Source organism: Aspergillus udagawae (genome assembly GCF_001078395.1).
Source record: "Aspergillus udagawae IFM 46973 DNA, scaffold_6, whole genome shotgun sequence".
Classification (NCBI taxonomy): domain Eukaryota; kingdom Fungi; phylum Ascomycota; class Eurotiomycetes; order Eurotiales; family Aspergillaceae; genus Aspergillus; species Aspergillus udagawae.
The window spans coordinates 2274961-2293205 of record NW_025091269.1 but is presented as its reverse complement, the minus strand read 5'-3'; the positions used below and the strand labels follow the sequence as shown (position 1 = coordinate 2293205).

At 52.5% G+C, this 18245-nt stretch overlaps 6 protein-coding genes across 6 annotated transcripts; 3 read left to right on the top strand and 3 right to left on the bottom strand.

Moving 5' to 3' along the window:
• Positions 1–395: 395 nt before the first annotated feature.
• On the bottom strand, positions 396–1342 carry Aud_008555 (arylformamidase; the record flags this gene model as incomplete). The annotated part of the gene is made up of 2 exons (XM_043293429.1): positions 396–1188; positions 1248–1342. 2 exons carry the CDS (start codon positions 1340–1342, stop codon positions 396–398), a joined length of 888 nt encoding a protein of 295 aa, XP_043149364.1.
• A 453-nt stretch (positions 1343–1795) lies between these two features.
• Positions 1796–3113, top strand: Aud_008554 (putative eukaryotic translation initiation factor 3 subunit EifCh; the record flags this gene model as incomplete). Its single annotated transcript, XM_043293428.1, has 4 exons — positions 1796–1803; positions 1862–1901; positions 1989–2458; positions 2534–3113. 4 exons carry the CDS (start codon positions 1796–1798, stop codon positions 3111–3113), a joined length of 1098 nt encoding a protein of 365 aa, XP_043149363.1.
• Positions 3114–3610: 497 nt separating this feature from the next.
• On the top strand, positions 3611–4815 carry Aud_008553 (putative mitochondrial carrier protein; the record flags this gene model as incomplete). Its single annotated transcript, XM_043293427.1, has 3 exons — positions 3611–3640; positions 3736–3925; positions 3986–4815. The coding sequence occupies 3 exons, from the start codon at positions 3611–3613 to the stop codon at positions 4813–4815; spliced, it is 1050 nt and encodes a 349-aa protein (XP_043149362.1).
• Positions 4816–5240: 425 nt separating this feature from the next.
• On the bottom strand, positions 5241–11216 carry Aud_008552 (uncharacterized protein; the record flags this gene model as incomplete). The annotated part of the gene is made up of 5 exons (XM_043293426.1): positions 5241–6578; positions 6647–6771; positions 6824–10025; positions 10078–10863; positions 10962–11216. The coding sequence occupies 5 exons, from the start codon at positions 11214–11216 to the stop codon at positions 5241–5243; spliced, it is 5706 nt and encodes a 1901-aa protein (XP_043149361.1).
• A 2445-nt stretch (positions 11217–13661) lies between these two features.
• Positions 13662–14656, bottom strand: Aud_008551 (putative ribonuclease H1; the record flags this gene model as incomplete). The annotated part of the gene is made up of 2 exons (XM_043293425.1): positions 13662–14471; positions 14603–14656. The coding sequence occupies 2 exons, from the start codon at positions 14654–14656 to the stop codon at positions 13662–13664; spliced, it is 864 nt and encodes a 287-aa protein (XP_043149360.1).
• A 1370-nt stretch (positions 14657–16026) lies between these two features.
• Aud_008550 (uncharacterized protein) lies at positions 16027–17563 on the top strand (the record flags this gene model as incomplete). Its single annotated transcript, XM_043293424.1, has 2 exons — positions 16027–16605; positions 16709–17563. The coding sequence occupies 2 exons, from the start codon at positions 16027–16029 to the stop codon at positions 17561–17563; spliced, it is 1434 nt and encodes a 477-aa protein (XP_043149359.1).
• Between the last annotated feature and the right edge of the window lie 682 nt (positions 17564–18245).

Below are 18245 nucleotides of genomic sequence, written 5' to 3'. Positions count from 1 at the left end.
CGCAATCGGCGCCGAGTGCGAACGGTCCTTTTCATCTTTCTGACACTTTCTCACCAGCCGGCTTTAACCGAATACCAGGCGTATTACGGAGTTTTCATTTTCATTTGCATGTAGTTGACAATCATGATGATGAACACTGGGTGGGCGTTGGCGAGTTTTGAAAACGGCTTTGCCCTTTTCCCTTCTAATGTGTACTACTTTCAAATCCTGCCTTGATCTAGGACATCCCTCCGGACGTTAATCGTGATGAAGCAAGGAGTTCTGTAATTCATGAAATGACTCGTGATAGTCAGAAGACGCTTCTTTGACCATTTCCTCTATCTTGTAGAATCGTAGCGTAGGACAAGTCAGTATAGCCTCAAACTAAAGCATAATATAGCACTATTGAGGCAGCGCTACTTTTTCTGTAGCTCCGCTAACGTATGAGCAATGGCCCTTGCCAGCTCGTCTCCCTTCATCCAGGCGTCATCATGGTCGCCTTTGACAGAGAGTATTTCAACTCGTCTCTGGCCACTACCTTGCGGTGTACTGTCCTCCCAGCGACTTAGTGCAGCTTGCATCGCCTGCTGCTGGGCAGCATCCACAAGCCCATCTTGGGGCGAGTGCGACAGCACAGCCAGTCGCCCAGATGTCCATCCTTTCTCAACTCCCTCAGAGCCTTTCACAGAGGCTGGGGAGGCGGCATCCCACACCGCTTCGTCAGAACCGAAGGCCCCTTCAATGAACTCTTGATACGCAGAAATATGCCGATGGGTATCACGCAGTAGTCGCAAATCATAAATACCCGCCATCCCCAGTATCGCGGCTGGTGTAGAAACGACAGCGGCAGCGCTGTCCTGGAAAGCCCCCATCACCGATTGAAAGGCCAAAGTTGCACCAGCGCTGTGTCCGACGAGGATATACTTGGTCCCGAACCCAAACTTGCGCTGCAGAAGACCCAGAGCTGCTTGCACGTCGCGGATATGGTCTGGATGTTTGGCATTGCGGTATTCAATAGGATCGGTGTGATCTGGACTCTGTGGGTAACCCGGATGGGCACTCAATCGGTACTCGATCGATGCGAAGGCCGCGATGTGCGGAAGGGTCGTGGAGTTGTATGTTGGGGATGTGGTGAGGATGGACTCGGCCGGGGAGAGGTACGAGATGGCTGTTTGAGTCGGGTCTCTCCAGGCTCCGCCGTGGATCAGTCTTGTTCATGTATTGTTAATCAAGATTTCCTAGAGATCTGGGGGTTCTGGGTTGTATACATCACCCAATAGCCTGCATTGAGGTTGTCTGATACGGTGGAGATTGTCACCGTTTGGAGCTTGTGATCTCCATACTGAAGCGTTTCTGCAGGCATTACAACGTTATATTTGAGCCCAAGAGCAAGTTCTCGATGCACTGTACAAGTAACTCGATTGTCAAGTAGACCGAAAATGAGTTATCGATCAAGAGGGGCCGAGGTGGCATAGCCACTGCCGACTACTAGTGACCATGGTCTCTAATGGTGCAGCCGCTCAATACTTCTAAATTCAGACTATCATGATTGTGCACGCTAAATGCTGACGAGCTCTGTCATTAATGATGCGATGAAGAAATCAGTCATAAATCCAGCCAAATTTGAGATGCCCGAGTACAAAGAGGAAGGACTCGCAGAGTGATGTTGTTTTGTCTCTATTCCCAAGCGGTCTTGGCACGCTAAACCTGTTCTGGCCTTAGGCGGTGGGAAATTGTTCAATTCATCCACACAAACCAACGCCGTCTATCAACCATCGTCGCTGTCAAAAGCATTCCCCGGCCTGCTATATCCAACATGGCGGAGTAAGTGCTGAAATCGCGGAAATGATACCAAGCGCCTTTGACTAATCGATTTAAATAGGAACGAAATCCCCCTCACGGCCGTCAAGGTCGAGGCCTTGGTATGATCATCTTCCCCAGGAAAAATCCCACCCCACTTTATCCAAGCTGGTCAATGAAGAATTTATACTCATGCGAAGCGTCTACAGGTGGTCATGAAGATTATGAAGCACTGCTCTCAAACTTTCCCGACGACAGCGACCGGTTCGATCGTTGGCATGGATGTTGGTGGAACTCTAGAAATCACAAACACCTTCCCGTTCCCCGTCGTCGAGGTGCCTGCCGAGTCGCACTTTGACAATACTGCTGCCAACCCTGCTGCCGCCGCTCCTCGCGCTAAAGCCAATACCGTCTACCAGGCGGAGATGATCCGTATGCTTCGAGAGGTTAACGTGGACGCCAACAACGTCGGCTGGTATACGAGCGCCAACATGGGCAATTTTGTCAACATGAACGTGATCGAGAACCAGTTCTTTTACCAGAAGGAAATGAACGAGAGGACAGTAGCCCTCGTGCACGACGTCAGCCGTACCTCTCAGGGAAGCCTGAGCCTCAGAGCGTTCCGCCTGTCTCCCAAATTCATGACGGTTTTTAAGGAGAACAAGTTCACCTCAGAGGAGTATGTCTACGATTTACCATCTTTAGCACGACGCTTGAAGAGAACGAGAACACTGCGATGCTAACTGAACGATAGGTTGCAAAAGTCCGGCCTTAGATACCAGGATATCTTTGTTGAACTTCCCGTGGAGATTCACAACTCTCACCTGATCACCTCCTTCATCCACCAGCTTCAGACTCCCAACATTCGGGCTCCTACGGATCTTCCCCCATCGCTGGCCGCCCTGGAATCCGGCCCCTTCGTCAAGTCGTCTATTCTCGCTCCCAACTACGACAACCTTACCCTTAGCATCGACCCCTTCCTGGAGAAGAACTGCGACCTGCTCCTGGACAGCATTGAGACTCACCACACTGAGACCAACAACTTCCAGTACTACCAGCGCTCGCTCGCGCGCGAGCAGCAGAGAATCAGCGCTTGGCAGCAGAAGCGCAAGCAGGAGAACGCCACTCGTGCGGCGCTCAAGCAGCCTCTTCTGCCCGAGGATGAGTGGCAGCGCCTGTTCAAGCTGCCCCAGGAGCCTAGCCGCCTCGAGAGCATGCTGAACAGCCGGCAGGTGGATCAGTACGCGCGCCAGATTGACAGCTTTGTTTCGTCCACGACTGGAAAGATGTTTGCTGTGAAGGGCAACCTGTTGCCCGGTGAGACCGCCAAATAAGCGTGTGGCCGGGCTCGTGATGATTTATCTCAATCTATGGGGATTCTGGGACTTGCATGACCTTATGGCGTAGGCAGGAAAAATTCTTATATTCCACTGTTAATATGTCTCCTGTTTGCTTATTCCATTTGACGAATAGAGTTACGGGTATGACCTGAGAGTACATTCTTTCTGAGTTGACGTACAGCCTACTGTTTTGGGAACTTTCTCTAAGCGCTGTCTCCTTGAGATCGACAGGCACTTGGAAGGGCCAGGCACAGGCACAGGTACCATACCCTAACCTTGTTAGGGTAGTGCTTCGCACGTGAGCAATCATGACCTCATAATGCATCGTTGCAATCGATAACCCGATTAGATAAGGTAGATAGACAATGCGACAAGCTACAATGAGCTCACTCAGCCATGCATTTCTGGTCTTGGATATTTCCATTTTTCTTCATCTTGCATTCCATAGAATTATAATAGAGACCTAGAGCCTTTTTGTTACATCGTTCTCTATGTACAACAGTAATCTCGACATCTGGATTGTGAGTCTTCTCCATATACTAGTATACTCGAGCAAGATACTCGTTTCAAATTTGACACCTATCTTGCGTATTCGGATGCTAAGCTAGAGTCACAGGCCGGAGCATTTGCTGCAGTGACCGTAGACTTGATCGTCTACCCCTTCGACACCCTCAAAACCCGAGTCCAATCGCCCGACTACAACCGACTCTACAAGGATGCAGCGACAGGGGCAATTCGCCGGGGCGCCCTCTACGGAGGTTTGTACCAGGGAGTTTGGAGCGTGGTGCTGTCCACAATACCAGGCTGTACGTTTCTCCTGTTCCTCTATGTATCTGGGCGTGAACGAACCCCAACAAATGAAACAGCAGGAGCCTTCTTCACCACCTACGAAGCAGTCAAGTACACCCTGACGAACGCGTCAACGCACCACCACAATCCAGACAACAACCCCCTCCCATTCACACACTCCCTCCCGCAACCCATCATCCACGCCATCTCCTCCTCCACCGCGGAAATGGTCGCCTGCCTCATGATGACGCCCGCCGAAGTCCTAAAGCAGAACGCGCAGGTCACCAACGTGAACACCGGAAAGGGGGGGCAGGACGCGAAGAGCGCCATGTCACAGGTTATCGCTCGGTTCAAGCATCGGCCCTGGAAGCTCTGGAGCGGGTACACGGCGCTGGTGGGGCGCAATCTGCCCTTTACGGGGCTGAATTTCCCCATGTTTGAGTTTTTCAGGTCGCATCTCGTGGAGTGGAGGAAGCGGCGGAAGGAGGATGGTGGGATACAGACGCGGGAGTGGGATCCGCTGGTGGAGAGGGCGGCCCTGACGGGGATGTCGGCCTCCATGTCCGGGATGATCGCGTCGGTCGTGACGACACCGATTGATGTGATCAAGACGAGGATGATGCTTTCGGCCAGTGAGAATAACAGTGGTGGTGGGGGTGGAAGCGCGAAGAAGAAGACGGCTGGCCGGGGAACGCTCAAAGTGGGGAAGGAGATCTATCGCAATGAAGGGATCAGAGGTCTCTTCAAGGGCGGTGCAATCCGCGCTGGGTGGACGGCTGTCTCGCTCAGTATGTATCTGAGCATGTATGAGGCGGGAAGGTTCTATCTAGAGAACAGACGGCGGGAGAAAGATGGGTTGAACACACGGGTTGAAGTAGATGGATCGAAAGAGGAGGCTGCCATCTAGTCAGTATGTGGCACTGACAGCGCGACTCTGGGCATCATTGGTTTCGTTTCAGTCGATTTGCTTAACTTTCTAGCATCTCTGTAGCGCTAGATTATCGCTAGCGCATCCTAAGCTGGTTCATAGAATAGATAATCCTAAGCTAGTTCATAGACTAGAGAGCTCGTCCTGCACCATAGCATGGATCCAATCAACAGACTGGCAAAGAGGGAGCAGAGTAAAGAATGAATTGCATTGCTAATCATACACACCAACTATTCAAGGTCGGTGATATATTGAATTCCATAATAGTAAGATTGTATCATGCCTTTCGAGGTATATCGTCGTCAATGATCATTTTATCGTCCATATTCATTCCGTCATTTCAATCATTAAGGTGAAATCGTTTCAGCCTTCACTGTCGATAATGTAGCAATCTTAGCAAGAAATCATAGATTGGTCAGTTTCTTGAACCAACTGGACATCTTTGCGCCAGAGGTAGGAGGCGGCACGGCAGGAAACCGGCCGTCGTACGACCTCATTCCACGGTCCCTCTCATAATCTCCACTGCCAGAGCTGCTTTTCGCACGGTCAGATCGTCGGGCTTCACGCTTCCGCGCGCGCAGCTCTTCGATCTCTTCATCGCCGAGGCCCGGGTATCTGGCCCGTCGGCGAGCCCGGCGGCGCAAAGCACGTCGCGCCTCCTCGTCCGACGATATGGAGTGTGCGTTTTGGTCACCCGGAGGAAGTGGCACATCGAGCACCGTTGGCATGATTGGAGGGGGCTCGGGAGGATCAACCGCCTGCGAATCGACCCAGGACGTGGTCTTATCCCTCCGAGCCCCAGACATCATAGGCGGAGGTCTGACCGGCTCTGGGGCTCTCGACGTTCGCCGTCTCGATTTCTCGCCTTCGTCGACGGATCGGTGAGACCGTCGAGGTCTTTGTTCCACGTCATGGCGGTGATCAAGATAGTAATCTTCCGGTGCTCTCTCAGAAGCACGTGGAGGGCGCCGTCTGGACCCTGAATTGTATGCTGGGTTTTCGAGCATCTCTGCCTCCCGCTGTCTTCTCCGTTCCCGTCGTTCTGCAGCTTTAGCTTCTGCGCGAGCTTCTGCCTCCCTGGCCTCTTGTTCCTCCTTGGCACGCTGTGCTTCGCGAGCCGCCCGGCGGGCGCGCCTTTCCTCTCGACGTCTTGCTTCTCTCTCTTCATCTTCTCGGATTTGCCTCTCGTACATCTCCCGCTCGCGAGCTTGTTCTCTCTCTCTCCGCCTGGCGCGTCTTTCTTCGGCTTCCTTAGCCTCTTCCTCCCGAAATTGATCAGAAGGCGCATGGCGTGATGTGCGGTGTGATCGGCGTGCCGCTCTCCTAGCTTCAGCTTCTTCCGCTTCGGCATCTGGTATGCCTCTGACAGGCCCGCCGTCGGTAACGAAGCCTTCGTCGTCGACATCAGGTTTCATGGAGCGGCGTCTCCTTTCTTCTCGCCTCAAGCGTCGAGCCTCGTCTCGCTCTGGTTCCGTCATGTACCTGAAATCTTCATCACGGTAAGAGCGGGATTTCCGACGGTCTGGCATTTCGGGGCGTGTGTTCCTTCGCAGCGAGCCGATGAGACCCATGAAACCGCCAGTCTCTTGTTTCTTCGGCAAGGTATTAGAGCGCTTTACGCGTCGTTCCCTCGGTGCTTCCACAGGTGCCAGATCATCCGGACCCGACATTACATCTGGGCCTTGGTGGTTTTGATCTGGCTCGACCATGACCGCGTCATCTTCATACGCTCTGGACCGCGACTGGTGTGACGTGGATATTAGATTATTGAACGGTGCAATAGAATACATAGTTCAGGACGATAACTCACCTTTGTACTGGATCTTTTCCTGGAACCCCGGGATTCTCTCGAGTCTTCCTTCGGTGAATGGCCGTCCACCTCATCCCGGTCGACGACGACAATATCGTCATCAATAGCGTATGGATCACGTACGCCTGAAGGTCATGTTAGGCACCTCCTGAAATACTTGGGGGACTGTTAACTTACTAGATCTTCTCCGCGACCCACGCGGTCTTTCCTTGTGCCTCGATGCACTAACTCCCATCATCCTCGCTGCTTTGTCCGACACTTTAAATCTCTCGTCTGGTGGAGGGGTTGGCATTGCGGCCTCCTCCATGTCGATGGACGGCCGCCTAGATGCCTGCTTAGACGCGGACACTCCATGCCTACGTGATGACTTCGTTCTGGTTGGCGCAGGAGGGCCGCCAAGGATGAAGTTAGAGAAGGTTGTCGCCCGATCCTCTTTGCTTCCTCGTCGTTTGTCTCTGTCAGAACCAGACGTCTGTTCCGCCTCATGAGGCACTTCTTGTCGCCTTGAATGTCTGGTGGACTTTGACCGTACGACTCCGCCGGGTGAAGGTTCCCTTCGGCTAGACCTGACCTCTCTATGGGCTGATTTCCTAGGAGTAGGGGTAGCACCCCAGAAGGCCCACGAAGCGACACCTGGAGTTCGCTCAACTCGAGCGCGCTCTTTCTTCGCTGATCTGCCTGGTGCCGCGGGCTCAGGTGGAGGAGTAGGCGGACCACCAGCATCTGCACCAGGCGCTTCAGCAGGTACATCTCCAGCTAGTGGTACCTCCATGGTCGGTTCAGCCTTTCTGGACTTGGGGCTTTTCTTGATTTTCTTGGTGACATTTGGCTCCTGGGCAGGTGGCTCTACAGGCTCAGGCTCCGGTTCGGCCTCGGCCTCAAGCGCCCGCTCTGGCTCTGGCTGAGGTTCCGGTGGTACGGGTTCTGTTTCGACAGCCTTGGCCTTCTTTTTCTTCTTTTTCTCAGTTTTCGAGAGCTGTACAGGTGCAGGTGCCGGCTCAGGATCAGGCGCAGGTTCTGGTTCTGGCTCTGGCTCAGGCTGCACAGGTGCCGGCTCTGGTTCTGGCTCAGGCACTGGTGCCGGCTCAGGCTCAGGTTCCACGAGCTTACCTTTCTTCTTTTTCTTCTTCTCGGCTTTTTTGGACAAAGGAGCCGGAGCCGGAGCAGGCTCAGGCTCAGGCTCAGGCTCACGCGGTGGATCAACCGATGGCTCCGGCTCTGGTTCGGGAGCAGGAGGTGGAGGTTCCTGGAAGTCGTCCTCAAAGGCGTCTGGGAAGCTTCCCGGCACAGACTCCCGAGAGATCTTGGGTGCTTCGACAGGCTCAAGCGGGACCTCTACGGCAGGCTCTTCCTGAGGGGGTTCCGGTGGTGGTACGGTCTCTTTAGCTTTCGCTTTCTCCTTCAACCTCTCTTTTTTGGCTTGCTCGAGGGCTTTGATGCGCTCTGCAACTGAGAGCTTGGCGGATGACTTGGTCTTGGAGGTGCTTTTTGGTGGCGGCGCGGCTGGCGCAGCTGGCTCGTCAAGGACGGGCGGCTCAGGCGCTTCAGGCACAGGTGCATGCCCAATGTCCCCAAGAAGATCAGCAGGAGGCTCCGGGGCAGGTACGGGTGGTTCTGGTTCGGGCTCAGATTCCATTGCTGGTTCAATGAGCTTTGGCTTCTCCTCTGATTTCTTCCCTGTAGCCTTTGGTCTGGAGCCCATTGTGGCTGCACCGAGCGTCGCCCAAAATCCCCTTGCTGCCTTGGCGGGAGGTTCATCCACACCCAAGGATCCCTTTTTGGTTCCTTTAGAAGGCTTGGTTCCATTATCGCACAGGAGATCCTCCGCCACCTCTTCCGGAACCGGGGGGTCGGGATCCAGTCCTAGTGAGGGAGGGGTTGGGGCAGGGGGCGGCGGGTCATCGGCAATCTTGCTCTTCTTGGACTTTTTCTTGTCCTTTGAGGTCCAGATGCCCCAGCTATCCTCGACTACAGGTTCTTCCTGCACTGGCTTGGGAACCGGCTCAGGCTCTGGTTGTGGTTCAATGACCGGCTCGGGCTCAGGAGGCTCGGGCTCAGGTTCCACAGGAGGTTCAGGAGCCGCTTCTAGCGCAGGTTCTGCTTCTGCTGGTGGAATCTCGATGTCCTTTCCAGGTATCGGAAGGCCTTTCTTTTTTAATGCTTTCTCGCGCTTTTTCCGCTCCTTTGACGACAAATTTATCCAATTGTCGTAAAGTGGATCATCGGGTAATCCAGGGGCTTTCCTCTCAGGTTCAGGCTCCGGCTCCGGCTCAGGTTCGGGTTCAGCCACAGGCCCGGGCTCGGGTTCAGCTACAGGCTCAGGCTCAGGAATAGGTTCGGGCTCAGGCTCAGGCTCAGGCTCAACGACCTTTCCCTTCTTCTTCTTCTTCTCTTTCTTGGGAACATCCCAGCCTCCCCAAGCATCATCGGGTGCCTTTTGTTCTGGTGCAGGCTCTGGTTGCGATTCAGGGGGTGGTTCTTCAACAACAGGCGCAGGCTCTTCAACAACCGCTCCCTTTTTGGACTTTTTGTCCTTCTTGCCGACTGATCCCCAAGCGATTCCCCAATCGTCTTCCGCGGGGGCGGGCTCGGGTGCGGGAGGTTCAGGGGCGGGAGACTCCTCGGGAGCAACTGTCTCCAGTACGCCTTTCTTCATTTTGTCTTTCTTCTTGGTCGAAGCATCCCAGCTCCAGTCATTATCATCGGCCATCTCGGGAGCCTTTTCTGGCTCCTTCTTTTCTTCAGCTGTGCGCCAAACGTTGTCTGTTTTCGGTCCCTCAATGACAGGCTCAGGAGCCTGCGGCTCCTCGGCAACTTTGGTAAGCCCTTTCTTTGCCTTTCGCTTTTCCTTCTTGGAAAGACCGGCCGCCCAGCTATCATCTACCGCAGGTGCTGGTTCAGGAGTTGGTAGCGGTTCAGGCTCAGGCTCAGGTTCCTTGGGGAGTTCCTCCAGAACATCTTTCTTTTTCTTCTTCTTATCCTTAGCGCTAACTGGCGCGAAATCAGCCCAAATATCATCTTCAGGCTTCTTCTCTCCTGCAGGAGCATCCTCCTGCCCGGCATCACCTGAGTTTCCAAAGTCCCCGAAATCAAAACCACCAGGGCTCTTTGAGGGGCCTTTCTTACTGCCAATGGCGCCCCAAGGGTTGGTACTCTTTCCACTATCGGCATTGCCGTTGCCATTCATATTGAGAGAGTCCAGACCCCATTTACTTCCGGTGTTCCAATCCTTGCCCCATCCTCCGAAACTGAAGCCAGCACCACCATTGTTGGCAGCAGGGGGATCAAGATTCAGGTCCAACTGGGGGACCCCACTATCATTCAGACTCACATCCTGAAAGGCGTTCGGCGGTGCCTCAACAGGTGGCGGATCGATATCCTGCTCATGAATTAGAAGACGATGCCTCAAGGGCCCTTGGAAAGTGCCATACCTTTCCCTTCTTCTTCTTTTTCTTCCCAACTGTGGCAAACCCCCCCCACGAATCGTCCCCAGCCCCGTCAGCTTCATCAGCCCAACTGAGACTGTTAGCCTGAGCAGCCGCTGCTTCCTCGGCTGCTTTTCGTTCTTCTTCCTCTTTCGCCTTCCGTTCCTCCTCCTCCTTCGCTAGCCGCTCCTCCTCTTCTTTCCTCATCCGTTCTTCTTCCTCTTCCTTCTTTTTCTTCTTCTTATCCTTTTTGCTGCTGGTGGTGTTCCAAGCATCCCAGTCATCGCCTCCGTCACCGCCGTCACCATTTCCATCACCCCCGTTGTTCCCATCGCCAGGGTCCCCGCCGTCATTCCCTCCATCGCCATTGTTCTGTCCGGCATCTCCACCTTCATTCGGCTGCTCTCCACCGTTATCATCTGGTGGTGGTGTACTCTCTTGCGGCGGTGGTGCCCCTCCGCCTCCGCCTCCGCCCCCGCCTCCACCGCCTCCTCCTTTCTTCTTCTTCTTTCCTCCTTTGTATTCTCGGATACCGGTCGGATCGTCGAAGTCAATAGGCCCAGAAGAAGAGTTGTCCTCGAAAACCCCCGAAATTTTACCTGGCGCTGATTCGTCAATCAGGTCTTTCTGTCGGGCTAACGGGGAGAGTGTGTCATAATCAGGAGGTAGGTCATTAACCGCATCCTGGTACGATGGAGGGGGTTGATCGTAGTCGGGCGGATCCCATGTATCAAGGCCCGACTCGAAAGCTAGATTTCCATTGAAGAAAAAGTTTAGAGGTCTCGTCGAATCCTTTCAGAAAAGGTGCCCGTTAGTACTATCGCTCGATTCGAGATGATACAGACTGGCCTCATGGTTAGGGCTGGAAGGAACACGGAGAAATCTCCTACCTTGTCGAGGATGCCCTTAAGGTCAGACCTCAATAGGCGCCGTTCATACTCATTCTCAGAGCTTAACTGGCGAGCACCTACTTGGCGCGTTGTAATCCTGCCTTTGACACCAGCACTTGCAAACCAGTCCTGTTGCCAACGCCTATTGCTGATAAGGTCATGGCTGAGAATGTTGCGCTGAGTCAATGACGGGAGTAAACTGGCTCCAAAATCCGCTGCAAGCCCAGCATTAGGAACGATACGGACTCCTTCCATGCTGCAAGGCGACCGACTGTCGAACGGTAGCCCGTCACTTAGTAGTTATAGTAAACTCATGGATACCGAGGATATACCGGCCTCAGTCGAGGCAACTCAGAGTTGTTCTCGACGACTGACAAGCGCAGGATTCAAATATACTGTCAATCGACACAATATGAGAGAAAATGAACGTAGAAGTGAGATGGCGAAAACGAGAAAGCCTCCCTGTACAAAGGACAAAAAAAAAAAAATGCTACCCGCTCAAGGTTGCACTATGTGGAACGCAAAACCATGAAGTACTTTGGGATTGCGATTTGCGACAGGCGGCGAGGAATGTGATCGGATCGCAGGCTCAATGGCGGGAATGCGAGGCGCAAGAGGAGTTGGAGAAGAGCAAGAAAAAAATTCAACAGGGAGTAGCAGTCGCAGTCACAAGGATATGACAAAAGATCATAAAGCGTCGTGATTCGTGACCATCAAACGGTGGGAAGGAACGTAGGAGAGCAGCGCTATTTGAAGATCGTCTCGAGAAGATCACGTCGGGATTGGACGAACTGGTATGGGATGGACTGGGGCTAGGAATGCGAACTAATGTACGAAGTACGCAGGCCAGTTAAGAAGAGCCTGCGATACGTTGGACGCAGCAGATGTATATTCAATCTCAGAGGCGGACTTTGCGTTTGCGTGAAACATCAAAATCTTTGTTGTTGTTCCCCTCTTTCGAGTATCTCTTGACTTTTTCTTTACTTTTTCCCCCTTCCGGTCTGATCGTCTCAATCAAAATGCACGTTGATCAGCGTGGCCACTCAGAGGACGGGAAGAATTGCTGATGTAGGTACTGCGTATTGAACGGGGTATAAAATCTGCAAAGCGGTGGCTGGGGAATGGAGGACCAACGGGGACAAGCGCTGGTCTCTACCTCGGAGGACTGGAAGAATTTGGATCCAGTTAGCAGATACGTTCAAATCAGAGATGGGAGAAAAGCTCCGAATTGTAACAGGTTGGGGTCTTATGAGCAGGAAAGGTGAAGAGTCACGCAGGCACGAGCGACTCACAAAGCTGGTGGAATGTCGGTGGTGGGAGGGCGATCCTATCGATAACGAATGCCCCCCTCCTTGGGATTGATTTAGTGTACTGCGTACGGGGTATGGAGCATACAAGAGTGAGTACCCAGACAAGAAGTATATATATGGAGACGACCTGATTCTATATACCCTCTTCACTAGAACTATCTTAATAATAATATGTGCCGATTAACTATATACAGCGTACACGAGCCCTTGCAAGTTTGCGTTGTTCTTTTTCCTACTGCGGAGTCATCTTGTATGGGACTAACTAGTTACTTAACAGGCTTACAGTAGTACCCTGGAACATAGTGGAGAACTTCCACAGAACCGTGCAACTTCACGGTCTCGACACATGGAACACACCTACTTTACTTAAACATCGGACAATGATATTATTATGGTGAACCAAGGAAGCGCGAAGGTGCCTTCCGATGAGATGCTTCAATTATTCGCATTCTACAGACCCAAAACTTTCCTCGGAAGGCCCCAACGCGTAACAAGTTCCTAATGCATGCAACGAGGATTTCGGGCAGCAGAGGGATTGAAAAAAACCAACATCTGGCGACTTCCATTCGCCCTCAGCCAAACATCCTCGGATAACTATAAAGACTGGCGGGTTTCTGAACTTCTGTTGTTGTCCATTTTCTTCACCGCATCGAAGGCGAAGACTTTGCCTCCACCTATGAGAGCGCGTGTTGGCATTCGAGACCCATAATCGTGCTGACTGGCAGCCATATCTGCTACGTAGCTCTCTGCAACTATGAGTCTGTCCTCTGTACCTCGAGACTAGTAACAAGTCCATACGATGTCCGAGAGCAGAGTAGTTATTAGCCTAACGCATCACCACCGCTGTGCTTGAGCATTGACTTATGTTATGGACATTGACAGATCGTCCATCGCTCAGGCAGTCTCCCCATAAACCATGCATGGCACGGCCATTCCCGTTCTCCCCACCGCGGCCCTACGGAGTATATGCACACTAGGGCTCGAAACTTGGATAGAGGCACAGTAGGAATGTGGGACACTCTTTATGGCGTGTCTGAACAGACAGGGTGGTCCCGATACCCCTGTTGTTGCTTTGTCGGTGAAGCCAAGGTTGGCCTTCATGTTCACGTCCATCTTTCCTCTGCAGTTTTAGCATCAGGCATTCCTGTTTGCCTAAACAGGACCAATGCAATTGGTAATCGTTTCTTTCTGTTCTTAGAAGAAGGCCAGGAAGGAGTACGAGATAAATATGCACGCATAAAGCTCTTCTGGCTCTGTCTCTAGCTCATCCTCAGTGACACATCTACAGTACACCCCACTAACATGACTCCATTTGAATAAAAAGATCGTCTTCGCATCGCCCAGAAGCACTCATAAGTGATAAAAATTGTCCAGATCCACAAGGCACGCCCTAGAATGGAGGAAGCCAACCCAATCCCCGGTTCCAGACGCTCCTCAAGACGGCCTTCGCCATTGCATCTGCGTCGCGATTATTCCTCCGAGGTACATGCCAGAACTTGACGATTATTTTTTGTCTCTCCAAATCCTCAGTGAGAAGCTCAATCGCCTTGAAATGTTCCCAATTCGCCACATCCAATCCCCTGCTGTTCTTCCAGCCATTCCTCTTCCATTTGGGGAGCCATTCAGTGACGCCGCGGACTAGATACTCCGAGTCGGACTTGATGACAACCGCACTGAGAGCACCGCCTTGGTCCTCAAAGAGAGATTTGACGTGCACTACGTCCAGCAATGCTCTCATGCACGCCCGTAAATCGGCTACCTGGTTCGTGTGGTGATTTTCTCTCTCAACAGGCACCGCGGTGTTCAGCAGGTTGTTATGACCCCAGAACACTCCATACGATGAGCGAGCTCCGTCTTTGCCGTTCTTTGAGCATGCTCCGTCAACTGCTACCACAACATGGTCGCTGTGGCTCACATGAACTTTGCAATGTGGACACTTGCGCTTGGACCCTGGGCATGCAAGGTAAACCCACGGCCCTCGAGGCACCTCGATGTCCGCCAGTGTGAAACGGTCTGGGTAGATGATTTCAGGTCGAAAACGGAGGCTGGCACCTCGGTGAGGTAGAGCATGCACTGATGGCACCGATACTGGTCCCGATGAAACAGAGGAACGGTCATCGTGACTGAACAGAGTACTTGCGCCATGACTGAGAGATGAGTGCACACTGTGTGTGTCATCGGTATCGGAGTCCTGCTCGGTCTGTATCAGTTAACCTTCTGAAGTGAAAACCCATCCACAGGCCTCAAATCTGCCATGGTCCTTGAGAATGACATGCAAACAGGTGTTGAAAGGGTCATGCAGTAACAGAAGAGCTAAAAGTCATATCTTACATTGCGAGCACGGTAGTTCATTCTCCTCTGCTGATAATACCCAGGCACAGGCATATTGCTCAATTTCACTGTCAGCTTGTTGTACTGAAGTTGAAGCTGGAGAGAGAGAGAGAGAGAGAGAGAGAGAGATGGAGTATATAGAAGAAGGAGAAGAAATCCTGGGAAGCAAATAGAACAAGCAAATAAGCAGCGCGCCAGGGAGCATTAACACTGCAATCCCCCAGTCCATAAGGTCCCTATCTGCTTTTCCTAAATAGGCAATGACTCGTAGACGCCAGGCAATGTATCGACCTTGGGCGTTCTCGGACTAACTAGACAAGGATATATTGATTCCCGCGGTCCTCACGATCTCGCTGAATGCATCTATTCTGTTTGGTGGGTTTACAATGCGGACCAACTTTACTTCAATAAGGTAATCGATTAATACTCCGTACTTTGGTCAGCTTTCCTAAGGTACTCAGTAGACAGCGAATTACTGGAAACAGTATAGCGTCCCTATGCGGGAAAGGCCCCTGTTGTCGCTTGGCATTGACGTGCATGTTCTATAAAGTCGCCCTCCATCACTGCTTCAACTTTGTTGCATACTTCATCGTTCTGTTTCCGCGTTTTCCGCATTTTCCTCCGTGCCTGAGAGATTTTGGTAAGGCATTCCCGCCATTGCCCCATTCATCATGCCGCGCGTTTTGCGCCACCCCCTTCATCTGTTGATGAATGTCGTAATTGCACAAGAGACTGGCTAGCGTCAACATGGCTGGTGTTCGCCAAGTCAAGAGTAGTTGATAGGAGCGCTGAACAAACCACGCAAATACAGAGCAGGGATGGCTCAGAGAATCAAGGCTACGCTGCTCGCAGAAGTGTACGTACCACTTATCATCACAGATTCACCACATTCAAGGAAGGCGATGAGCTTTTAAAGCTAAGCTGTCGGGTGATGCCAAGGAGTATAAACAGGCTGCTGTCTTCACCAGAGCAACATCGTCGATCAGCAAGTAATCCAGACTGTGTCCAGAGAGACTGGTTAGAGATCATGCATCACCATGTCTGGCATCAGGATCCACTTCCTATTGCTCAAGATGAGGCGGTGTTGGCCATACTACCTCTTAGCGTTGATCGGAGTCTCAAAACATCCTAGTCTCATCCTATCCCGGCTCTGATCCGAGGACATAGACTCGATCAAATCGCTGCCTATATATACTTGTGGTACTTGACTCACTTGACTCACACGATCGTTCAAACTCAAACTCAACAAATTCAACAGTCTAGGGGAAGGACCCGCTCGATCGCATCCTCTGTGAGTCGGTCGTCAAGCTTCCGTACGATTGATCGTACCATGATCTTTTGCGTTTTGTAAAACCGCACATGTATGCTCAGTCGCTCACTCAAAGCCGCCTATTCCGAAGTAGAGATTCAGGGTGACGAGGATAATGGCGCACGAAGAGCACAACATCAACTGGGACATCCTAGCTGCTAACCTGATCCATCGCTCTCCCTCATACCCCGCGGCAGACCTAGCCTCCAATCTGTACTTTCGGTTCAAACCTACGCAAGGGCAGGAAATCGGCTCCTTCATCGAGTCCTTCGTAAGGACTCTCGAAAAGCATACTCAGGACGAGCGCCAAAGGTACCCAGAGCGATACTCACCCTTCACGCCGGACGAGCTGATCCTGAACGACCACGTGGCGGAGCAAATCCGCCCCCTCGCCCACCGATGGTGCAAGGCCTACAGCTGGCCGCTGAAGGATAAGATCCAGAAGACAGAAGGGCTATGCCGACATGTCAACAGCGCGAGCTTTGCCTGTGGGTGTCCCCTACCCTACCACGAACGGAAAGGAGCCGCTTTCCAGCGGTCATATAGTTACGACAGTTGCTACACTTTTTTTACCGAAAATGCTGAGGCGTTCTACAATTTGCAGGTGCTGAACGCGCTTCTTGTTCTGGGGGAGATGGATACCGTGCTGCGACTGTGCGCGACTCCAGATAACAATCTGCAGAAATCGATGCTTGTAAGGACTTGTCGATGTATGGTGAGTAGGCGTATTTTTCAGGCCTGGTCCTGCAGTTCTTCATCAATGTCAAAAAAAGGGCAGCCCAACTGACTGATTATAGAGCCCAGATCTTGGCTGGGACCAAGTCTTCGAGGCCGCTCTAAACATCTACCTCCTTCTCAACATCCTTTACTGCTTTCCCGAGCTCCGGGACCCAGCGTCCCGGCAAGCCCGAAACAAGAAACGGTCCGATGAGTACCGCGCCACGCGGATGTATCAGCAGACTGTCAAAACCTGGACTCACGACGAGTCGGAAAGCGAGGTCGCCCGCCACCCTCACCGGCAATTTTTCGGCCTGGAGGGCCATTTTGGCTACGTGCTACACGTCTCGCGCGGTTGGGACCGGCCTGTCCTTGCACAACTGCGCGAGAAGATGGCAAAGAGCAGCTGGGGGCTCGAGTCCACGCCAGAACAGATCTCGGTGCTCTCCGTAGACGACGAAAGTTTCCCCTACGGCAAACTGCCTTTCGAGGAGTTCTTGGCTTGCGGGAAGGGGAGGGCCGCCGGCGGCCAGCATCAGACCCGAAGCGCAGTCGACGTGGCGCGGGTTGAAGCGTATCTTCGGGCGGCAGGGTTGCCGCAGGAGCTGGTTCTGCAGATCACGGCCTGCACAGAGTATGATCGATCGCGTTTGGGGCTCCCGGTGCCGCATGATCCACTTCATCGACGGAACCGGAGGCAGCTACGGCGGCATTTGGACTACTGCTGGCGGATCTTGGTTCACTGCAATATGCTGGCGTGGGAAGTGGGCACCAAGATCGACTGGGAGTACCGGGTGGTCGAGGCGCTGGACCGCATGGTGTCGAGTCCGGTGGGGATGAAGCTATGTGAACGCGAGTGGCACGAGTCAGGTGGATTTATTCAGACGACGCTGAGAGGAGGGAATGGTGAACTTCCATACAGTATCCCGGACTAGAGTGCGGAAAAGCAGGATGGGTAGGTCGATCGAACCACTTATGTACATATTACTATATAACGATAACTCCATTGACGGGACAGTCTTTACCATAGACTTTTTGAACTGGGCTCTCTAAAGTAGGAGCAATGCCTGGTCGCGGGGATGCGAAGATATGCGATTCCTCCAGACATGCTTTGTAAATGTCAGTGAATGGAGTACCCAATATCTCATCAGAGGATCCTGTGAGTGAGGTGAATTGGTTCTCCAATATTGCTCAACAGCATATATACATATACCATTCCTCACCTGCTTCAAGCACATAGGACAAACAGGGCATGGAAAACAAAGCTTCCCATCTGCTCAGCCGTTCTCAAGCAACAATCATCAACGCAGTCAGAAGTTATATGCGCCCTTTCAGACTTCCCACTCGGTCATGGAGCTACAGGCCTCAGGGAAGGGATTCAAAATATACTTTTCATGTTCAACAACCTCAATCCCAGTAAACAAACATTATCTGGAGGCTTTGTCAATCTGCTTCGTAAATTGGCGACCCCTTTGCTGCGGACTGCGGTCCCAAAAATAGACTCTACACTAGTCACATCCCACCGCCGCAGGAGTAGAGCTGAAGGAGGGAGTACCTTGTGGGTGGCTTTCCAGAGCTGATACTACCATAACCACCCGTCGAAACTACTGGCTATAG